At 36.6% G+C, this 10,954-nt stretch overlaps 1 protein-coding gene across 1 annotated transcript; it reads right to left on the bottom strand.

The window, feature by feature from the left end:
• Positions 1-1,043: 1,043 nt before the first annotated feature.
• Positions 1,044-3,523, bottom strand: LOC103931159 (glutamine synthetase cytosolic isozyme-like). Its single transcript, NM_001315528.1, is given in 9 exon segments — positions 1,044-1,356; positions 1,467-1,558; positions 1,644-1,718; positions 1,823-1,951; positions 2,143-2,337; positions 2,467-2,515; positions 2,643-2,746; positions 2,861-2,900; positions 3,450-3,523. Coding segments are annotated over 9 exon segments (1,071 nt in total).
• Between the last annotated feature and the right edge of the window lie 7,431 nt (positions 3,524-10,954).

The following is a 10,954-nucleotide window of genomic DNA, read 5'->3' as shown; positions in this document are numbered from 1 at the left end:
ACGTGATTGCCGATGTGTGGATCTCCTATGTGTGGCCCACTAATTGGATCCCACGTGAGGGGCGTGTTGAATCCCACATCATCCATACTAAAAGATAAGTAATAGTTTAAATATCCTAACTCCACTCTAACTAACACCAAGGCATTTTGTGATAAAACCCCACACCTGACAGACTGTGCAGGTGGTAATTACCAAGTTGGGGATAATATCTATGTTGTTGGAAGTGGACCGTATGACTCGTCTGTCTGAAAATTCTACAGGTTGAACACCCTCCCTTCTCAACATCCTAAGATTTGGGGGCATGGCTACCAAACAGTCAATGGCCTCTTTTGTACAAACTACAAGGTTTGAACAAACTAGAGAAAATAAAAATATTTGAAGTTGGAATTTTGGGGAAATTGTGATAGCCATGGTGGGGGTGGCAATGCCGTCGCTGACCCTCAATACATGGAGTAAAAAGCTGCATTGACACTGCCACCGTCGTAATTAAGGTCCAAATTCAAAGGCATTATGGCCCCTAACGGGTGGAAAAATTACCCTATTTACAGATTAATGTCAGGAAGGAAGTGAGAGCCAAGCTTTTGTTTTCTTTTTCTACACTTCTTTTTATTTCTAGTCATCGAATTGATTAAATTAAATTGGTAAATGAACCAGATTAAACAGGAAGATGTATGAATAAACGAACGAAGGTGTATCTAAGGTTATCAATTGCTAATAATGCACTCAATTAACAAGAACAGCAACAAAAAAAAAGATGAGACTTGCATTTGTCAAGAATTACAAGTAAAATGGCATTTAAACCAACCAGCCCTTTGAAAAATATTATTCATAAGACACTTATTCAACACAACGGGCACAGTGATGAGGCAATGAAGCAACAACACAGTAAAGTTTAAAGGACAAAGCTAACTCTAGTTTGAAGCTAAGGACACACAAGGATCCATCCAAAAGGATCTGGTAAATCACATTTCCAACCTCAATGAAAGACGATTACGTTGTCACAAGACTTATAAATGCACGCGTGTAGGTGTGGCTGGGTGTGCTTATGGCTTCAACAGAAGGGTGGTTTCTGCAATCATAGATGTAACAACATATGGATCCATGTTCGATGCAGGCCTCCTGTCCTCGAAATAGCCCTTGCCAGCTTTTTCTGTGTCTCTACCAACACGGATAGAAGCACCGCGGTTGGCAACACCCCATTTGAATGTGTTGATATCAGCTGTTTCATGCCTTCCTGTCAAACGGCGTTCATTGCCTTCTCCATAGGCAGCAATGTGCTCCTTGTGCCTGAGTCCCAGCTTGTTAATTGCCTTCTTGATAACTTCATAGCCTCCATCTTCTCTCATGGACTTGGTGCTGAAACAACATTACATTACAAACGTCATCATATGAGAAAACAATGCTAACCGTAACATAATTTGATCAACAGATGCAAATCCTTCAACAACGAATAAGTGGCAATATACCTGTAGTTTGTGTGAGCACCAGCCCCGTTCCAATCACCCTGGATTGGCTTGGGATCAAATGACAGAACCACCTCAGCAATCTCGGTGATCCTCTGTTCGCATAGAAACAAAACTTCACTGACCAACACCGTAAAGTAATACCAGTATTTTATTATACAATCAAGCATGCTAAGTTACCTCCAAAATATAACGAGCAGCCCACAGTTCATCTCCAGCGGATATGCCGACAGAAGGGCCAACTTGAAATTCCCACTGCATTATTGATTAACAGATTATATTCAGAAATACTTTTAACATTTGGGCAGAAGATGGGACATTAAGGAAAGATCAAGAAAATATATATCTGATTCTTTTACCTGGCCAGGCATCACTTCACCGTTGATTCCACTAATGTTGATGCCAGCATAAAGGCAGGCCTTGTAGTGTGCGTCAACAATGTCGCGCCCGAAGGCCTTGTCAGCGCCAGCCGCACAATAGTACGGTCCCTGTTCAGCAATAAACAACATAACGAAGTTATGTTTTTGTAAAAAAGTAGAATTACCATCACATAAGAATATATGTCCGGAGAATCCTTAGAAGTTAGCAATTCCAAAGTCGGGCAACATGTAAGAATTAGGTAACCTATTATGAGCATAAAATATGACGGACATCCTCAGAAAACAGAGCGTTCCATTACCTGAGGGCCTGGGAAACCACCAACGGGCCAGCCGAGTGGCCATTTGACATCTTTCTGCAGCAAGGTGTACTCCTGTTCAATTCCATACCAGGTTACTTCAGCAACAACATCAGGATGGCTGAAAATCTTTGCAGCTGCAGCCCTCTTGTTAGTTGGAATTGGTTCCCCAGCGGGTGTGTAGGTATCGCATATCACCTAAGTTGAACATCATTGAGAAACACAGATAAGTTCAATAGCTCACAGCATGCCATATCTCAACTGAATTGAAAGTGGAAAATAACAAGATAGAAGATTATAAAAGGTAGGAGATCGTTGATAACTCACCAAAATGTTGTTGCCTCTCCTGAATGGATCCTTGAAAATGGCTTGAGGGCTGATTCATTTCAATAAAAAGACGACATATTAAAACCAATAACAGCGATTAAACAATATAAACATATAACTATTAAGAGAAAAATGGCAACAAAATTAAAAGAAAAAAAGAAAGAAGGAAAGCTTACTATAAAATAACTTCACTATCTTCTCCAGGAGCTTGATTTGTGCTGGAACCATCATAATTCCACTTGGGAAGCTTTGAAGGATCACTCACTGGTCCTGGCAGAGTCTACATACACACGAAAACAAATATTACTATTTCATCAAATTAATTAAGAACAAATTAAGATAACAATTAACCAATCAAGATAACAAGATCAAAGAGAAGGAGAAGATTAATTACCCTTGCTTTGCTTCTGATATCCATTCCAGATCCACCAATCCTGTTACAGTAATTCAAAAGTATTGAGCAAAGTAATCAAAGAAGGTAAATCCCAAGTAAATAACATGATAAAGTTGGGAAGGATTAACAAAACCAAACTAAAAAAGATAGTGACACTCAACAGGAAACATACATATACACATCTATGAATAAATAGCAGGTCAATTTTAGAAGAAAAAGTAGAAAACCATGGAACTTCAACAACCGAATTAAACAAGATCAAAGCAAACAAAGAATAAAAAGTTTACTCCAACAAAGTAGAAAAACACGAAATTAAAACAGAAAGCAAAGTAAACCAAAAAAGAAACAGGAGTTATTTCTCTGCAGAAAAACAGAAGACAGAGACTTTTACCATCTGACAATCAACCCTCCACGCGGTCGATCACAAGAACGAAACACAAAACCAAAGCCAACCCATTAACGTATTCATCAAAAAAAGCAAACCCATTTGCATAGGTATAAAATGCGTATAAATACACAGAAATATGTATACGATGTCCATGTATGGAAAAACAGAAGATTAAAAGAGTAAGAGGATAAAGGGGCTGACCATATGTACTCTGCGATGATCTTCTTAGTGCTGTCTGAGAGGTCGAGGTTGATGAGATCTGAGACGAGCGACATAGTTGCAGAGAAACACAAAGACTTGAAGCGAAGACTCTCTCTCTCTCTCTCTCTCTCTCGCTCTATCTCCTCTCTTTCAGTGAGTGATTGTATTCAAAGAGACGTAAACAGGGAGATGGGTGTGTGCTCCCTTTTATAGTACGGTCTCTCGGTGCTGTGAACGTAGAAGCCTAGAAGGAATCTTAAATTATTAAAATTTCCCTTTTTTAATTTTATAAAAAAAAAAAAAGGGAAATAATTGGTATTTTTTGTAATTGAATAAGTGCTGGAAGAGATTTAACAAATAATTATATTTCTACTAATTTTGCCGTTTAGAGAAAATTATGATTCTGATAAAGTTTTGGGTAGCGAGGAGAATCAAATCAGAGGAGGTCCACGTTGTTCGAGATATATGGACAAATGTTCACCTGATAAGTGATAACTACTTTTTTTGGTCTTAATATCTTTATTAATCTCTATTAATTAATTAAAAAAAATTTGTCAATCAAAAGATGGTAAAAATATTACTTAATCTTCTATCACATAAAAAAAAGATGATAGGCAATAATGTAATTTCTCAGGTCTAATTTTTTTTTTTATTGAAATCTCACATATAGTTGATGTTAAAATACCTTTAATATTTAAAAAAAAAGAATAAAAAACAAAAAACAGAAACCTCCCACTCTCCCCCCCCCCACGTTCTCTCTCCCTCTCCCTCTCTCTCCTTCTCATTTTCTAAAAAAATGTGGTCATACACACAAAGTGTGTAGGCAAATGCTAGTATATATATATATATATAGAGAAATATTAAGTAGTTGTTATTATTCTAAAAATTTTACTTTCATTTTAAATTTTTATAATTATAAAAAAAAAATACACTTATAAGGAGCGTCGAATTAAGAAAAAAATACACTTGTAATTAGAATGAGATTTCTTTTATTAGAAATTCCAAAAAAAAAAAAGACGTTTACATAAAAAAAACCTCACATAATAGGTTTCTGGATGGTTAATAAATTCATTGTTTTTAAGTGGATTTTAATAAGAAATAAATAATAAAATAAAAAGAGTCTTTTACCACATGTATGCTCATCTAAAAGGTGCGTTTATTGAACTGGATTATCTCACATTAGACTGACTTCAGGGACTAAGTTGAACTGGCTTACAATAGACTATGCTGAACTAACTTAGTAAAGAGTTTGGTGCAGTGTCGGACTAATAAATGTGATAATAAAAAGCAATTCTCTTTTGTTTTCTTTTTCCTTTTCTAGAACTCTCTATCTCTATTTTGAAAGCTTTCCCTCTTTTTCTCCATGTATTTTGCCTCTCCCTCTTTTCTTGTCCAACTCCCACTCTATCTCTTTCTTGATTCTCTCATCGGTCTTCTTTGTCTTGTTCGGTGCCAGCATTTTCGATTCCAATCTTTAGCTCTCTCTCCTTCATCCCTCTCTTTCTAATCGCTTGGATCTTGTGGCTCAAGATCAACGAGGACTTGAAACTCAATCTATCCAATAAGTGTTTCGAGCAAGAAGATGTGGTTGCAGAAAAGGTGCAAAGCAGACGCGAAGGGTTTGGCGAAGTTTTCTAAACAACCCTTTATTTTTCAGGAGGTCTCGTTAAGATCACCTAGTGAAGTATTTAATCAACACTAGTCAAATTGAGTTTCATTAATATTAGTCCTTAGTACACCAAACACATATTAGAAGTTCTAGCTAGGGGTGGGTACAGGCCGAACTGACCCTAAATTTTGAGGAACCGGACCTTACCTATTGTAAATGGTAACAGGGTGGGCCAAGCGGGGTAATGAGATTTCAGCATTTGGGAACCAAACCTAACCCGACTCGCTTGAAACAGGCTGATCCACGGGTCCAATATCATTTTTTATTGTCAACTATAGAAGGGATGACCTCGTTGAGGTCGTCTTCCTTAGCATAGAAGAGAATCGACAGTGGGAAAAGAAGTTTTCCCCACCTGAAGTTATTTTCTTCCTCAGTCATCTTTCTTAGGACGCGTGAACCCGACAGACTTGTCATCGTCTATTGGAGTCCAATCCTAGATAATGGTAATGAAATCGTTGATCAAGTTAAAAGCACCACGAAATCAGCCAATTCGAATCGGATTAGGTGGTCAGCAGCCAAGTTATTCCCTTCCGTCTTCTTCGAACTGTTTGAGCCCATCGTCTTCTTCGACTTAGAGCCTCACAATCTTTGTCTTCTCCGATGGTGAGGTGATGTCGTGACTCGTATGATCGGGACAACGGTGATTGTATGGGTGAGTACTAGATATATGGTGTCATTGTTGTCGAGGGGGAAAATAGTATGGGTAGGAGAGAGTCCCAAGTCAAGGACTCAGGTGGGAGTTTGGTTTGAAGTCTAGGAAGGAAGGGACGATGGATAATGGATTAGGGTTAGAGAATTACTAATGGTTGTTATAGTTAGAAATGGGCCGTCTGGGGCTCCGTTATTCCAAATATTACAACTCGGCCCGCCCCTTAAATACTATCGACCCGTCACACCCCATTTCTTTTCTTAAAAATTTGGAACCGCCTTGTACCCAACCCGAACCTAAATTATGCACCCCTACCCTCGGTTCCCATACCCGTTTGCCCACCCTTAGTCCTGGCTAAACCAATCCGGATTGAAAATATTTAACAAACACAACCTAAAAGTGTATTTAGTGCATCCAATTCCTTCTCCACCTTCCAAAAGTGTAATTATGCAAATTGGTGTGTACGGCATAGGACGAGACGAGAGAACCAATGTCACCGACACGTGTCCTTGGTAATGTAAGTGGCTGATAATTCAATTGGGTTCACAATAAGAGTGCGGGCCCCACATCACCTCTGGAGCTCCCAATCGGATCCTTGTGCTTAGGACTTTGTGTGAAAAGATAAATTTTTCTTAATCAATTAGTGTGCCTATTTGGCTTCTTACGGAAAGAACTTTCTTTTCTTCTTTTTTTTTTAAAAATAAATTCAATTTTTTTTAAACTAAGAAAGATGTGGGTGAACCTCATAATGGTTTACTAGTAATGTGATTTAAAATATCTTTTGATGAAAATCGAATTTAAGACATCTTACTTGCAAGTAAAGAGAAATACTATAGTACTAAACGGCAATTCAAAATTTATTAAAAAGAGCAAAAAATATAAGGTTCTTTTGTTTTTTATTTTTTTTTTACATTATGATTAAAAAAAAAAAGTTGGATGAAAGAAATGGCAAAGAGGTTATGTGACTTGTTTAGAAATGTATTTAAAAAAAATTGAAAGTATTTTTGGTGATAATATTTTTAAAACTTATCCTTCATAAAAATGTAAGCATTTTCATATTTTTAGAATTCAAAAATATCTTTTTTAAAAAAAATTTCAATCATTTTAAAAATATTTTTAAACGAAAACAGAGTGAAAGGTACAATAATTGAAGGGGTTCAACTAAGATTCGAAGTCGAGCAACAAACAAGGGTAAACCACAGTATCCAAGTTTTATTTCTACAGCATGACACATGCGTCTGCACTACTGGAAAACAGTTATTAAAGAAATGCTATGAATATTTTTTTCAAAGTGGGACTTTCATTTACTACCCGCTATATCATATTTTTTGAGAAATATTGTGCAAAAGAAAAATAAAAAAGGTGACAGATAGTTCATGAAAATTCTTACTTTAGAGAAAGTTTTCTTACCATTTCTCGTAATTATTAATTTGACCGTCCTCAATCATAAATAAACTACACATAATGAAATAAGTTAAAACTCAACGTATTTTGAAAGGGGAAGAGATTCTCTCGGGATCTTTCCCACCAAATCCTACGGATCCGGAGATTCGAACTCTTGAAATTTCATCAAATAGCTACAAATAGGGGGCCCCTTTAAAAGTTATAATAATTATAGTCGTTGGATCAAAATTCAAGGGTCCAGATCTCCGAACTCTGAATCCCTAGGACTTGGTGGGAGAGATCCAGAGGAGATCTCTTCCTTTTTGAAAGTGCTAAATTGCATTGGTAATTTGAGCTTTTATTTTTAAAGGAAAACTAATGACAATGATTTGAAAACTTTAAGTTTTAATGATAAAGACAAAAATAAAGGGTAAAGTGAATGGTATCATGATTGCCTTTTTAATATAAAAATATGGTTTTTCGTTAAAGTAAATAGTACCGGAAGCTTTTTGTTAAAGTTTCCTATTTAAATAATTTCAAAATAGTAAATGTTTTTTTAATATTATTTTGAACCCGTGACAATAACATGGCAATCACAGTAGCAAATATGTGAGTCGCACTTAGAGCAGTTCCACCGTGGGCAATAGCCCGATGGACTGGCTCTCAAATAGGGCCAGATAGCCGAAGGAAGGTGGTCCAGCGTGTGCTGGCAAGGGAGCCCGAGCAGGCCCGAGGGAGAGGCCCGGCATGAATCGCTCGCCCGAGAGCCTGAGGGCTATGTGACGTATGGTTGATGTGTGGCATCGGTGCATCCGCTGAGCTTGACATCTCCTCATCCGAAACCCTCAATTCGAATGAAAAACATCAACTATGCATAATCAATTTCAGAAAATTAAAATAAACAAGAAATCAAACAAGAAAAAAAAAAAATCAAAGAATAACTCAAGCAATTGAAGTAGGGCAATAACCTCATCTGGGTTTGAGCAATGGAAGCTTGAAGCTCTCGGCTTCAATGGTGGATCACCCAAATGGTGCTCTGATGATGCATGCAAGGATATATTCGAGTTCCTCTCATCCAGGGGATTGAGATTTCAGAGTTTGTTAGTTTGATTTGTTTTGGTTTCGAAGAAGAGGAAGGAGAGAGCTCTTGGAGCTGTAGAGAGAGAGGTTTCAGAAATGAGAGAGAAAGGTTGCATCGGTAGAGAGGAAGAAAGAGAGCGAGTGAGAGAAAAAGTGAGGATCAATAACATACCAGTTGATATCGTATCTTGACAGCCATCAACTATGGCTTGCTTCTTGCTAGAGAAAGAGAGAAGAGCTTCTGGGTTCTTTTCTCTCGTTTTCTGGCTCTGAACTTCTAAGTTCTTCCAGGTTGAAGGGCAAATGAGAGATCAAATTTTCTTTTTTCTTTCTTTTTAATTTTGCCACCTGTTGGCTTTTTGTGATGTTATTTGTTATGATTTCATGACAACCATTAGATAGGGCATCAACAGGTGAGATTGGAAATGACAGAGAGGGTAGGTGAGGAACCGGTCAAATGAAAGGGTTAAGGAATAGGAAAAAAAAAATGAAAATGAAAAGGATTAGGAATAGGAAAAAAAAAAGGAAAAAAATTAAAAATTATTTTGTATTATTTTATAAATAAAAAAATACTAATATTTTATTGCCTATTGCCAGGGCTATTGAAGTGTAACGGTGGAGATGCAAAAGGCGATTACTGTTCATTAAGGGCAATTACTGTTCATCAGGTGGATTGAATAGTGAATAGCATGAGGGGAGGGCTCCAACGCTGGAGTTGCTTTTATGCCATGTCGGTGACACAACAATTTTGTTTAATAAAATTAACAAAATGTGGCTTAGTGTAAGAAAAATTAAGTTTAAAGATGTAAAGTAGCGAAATTTAAATATCAAAAGGTGAAATAAAATTGCAGTAAAGTTCAAAAGGCATAGCCTCACACTCTCAAAATCGAACAAACACCCCCTTACTCTATTGTTAATCCAACGCAACTCGTAGAAATGTGACAATTTCTTATTGATTGGTTTTACATGTCCGATTACATGATAATCGCATATCTTAGGACATCATATTTACCTTCTCTAATATTAGAAAACTGAATACTAGCAACTCTTTCTCGTAACTTTTCATTTTAGTTTTTTAACTTGGAAAGGTAAATATTAGCAACTTTTTCTCGTAACTTTTAATTTTAATTTTTTTACTTCTATTCATGTAACGTGTACTTCACTTGCACATTAAACTGAAAATTTAGTTTTTTTTTTTTGTCTGACAAACCAAAATTTTAATTATACTAACAAAAAAAGAAATTTTTGAAATTTTTATATATTTTTTAATTATGAAACAGTGGCATAAGTATAACTTTATAAGGGAGAATGCTGCAATGAAAAAATTACCTGCTCTCCTTGCCACCAGTTGTCCTGTTTTTATTATAAAAAAATAAAAAATCCCAAAACCCAGCCACCTACCCTCCCCACCCAAACCCCCCACCAAAAGTCAATTTGACTCATGTACTCCTCGTATCATATTTCCAACCCCGCATTTGAAAGATTTAATGAATTTTAATTGATTGCAAGGCTTTTTTTATCTTTTACTTTGTCAAAGGAATTGATTTCAAGTTTAAAGTGATTTTCGCACTTATTTTATATCTCATGCCAGGATTGAATGAATCAAAGCAAAGTTGCTGGAAAAAATGAAGAAGAGAAGTGTTGAAGGAGAGATTGTGTAAAAGTTACTACCCTTAAGTAAAAGTACTCTATTAGAAGTATTTTCAATTGATACAACATATATTTATTCTATGGAGTGAAGAATAAATTGGTTTGAATTTATTGGTAACAAGATTCGAATTTAAAATTTCTCACTTATAAGTAAATAATAAATTGATACAACGATATATTAGACTGTATTGTAGGCTTTATTTACTAAACAACATAAAAAATAGAGTAGAATTCTATAAGGATATCCCATATATGATATAATTTACACACTCATATTCCTAAACTAATAAAACTGCAACAAATTAAACTTTTTCTCGGTGACATTGTATTATTGAAAACTAGAATAAATTGTACACCTAAATTTCTAATAAATAGGTAAATAAACTTTCATGATATGGGTGGTGGAAGTAGAATTGCCAAAACCTTTAGGGGGCGTTTGTTTGCCCTCACTAAGTTGGACTGGACTGGACTGGACTAGCTATTAGTCCAATACTGTGTTTGTTTCATGCTGGGACTAACATTAATGAGACTAAAGTGGACTAGCATGGACAAAACCCTTCACTAAGAGGTCTTAGCGAGACCCCCCAATAACCATGGGACTAGCTAAGACTATCCTCTCTTTCTCGTCCTCGTAATGCTCAACAACCACTCCCGACAGACTCCTCGTCATCTCCGGTCACCTAGATCAATCATTAACTTTCCGACTCTCTTTCAGATCCATTTCACAACCAACTTTCATATAAAATATACCAAATTGAAGCTGGGAGTGACAAGATTACAATTTTACCTGAATCGAGGCTAAAATGTGGTCGAATGTGGCCGGAAAATGGCCTAGAAGTCTCGGCCTGTTTGGGCTTCTTCAAATCCATGACAAATTCGAGCATTCAAAGCTAAGATCTCGGTCCAGGGATGGTGATGAATTTTTTGGCGGTGCTAACTTCATCCAATTTAATGAGGGTTGGCCGGAAAACACATCGGGAAACCTGCAACTCGTCGGGAAAATTGAAGCCGTGAGGTTCCCTTCGAACAACGCATAGCTAGAGAGGGAGGGAGGACAGAGAAATAGAGACTTGA

The sequence above is a fragment of a genome, unplaced genomic scaffold (assembly GCF_019419815.1).
Source record: "Pyrus x bretschneideri cultivar Hongxiangsu unplaced genomic scaffold, Pyrus_bretschneideri_v1 Contig41, whole genome shotgun sequence".
Lineage (NCBI taxonomy): Eukaryota > Viridiplantae > Streptophyta > Magnoliopsida > Rosales > Rosaceae > Pyrus > Pyrus x bretschneideri.
This window is presented reverse-complemented; position numbering and strand designations above follow the sequence as displayed.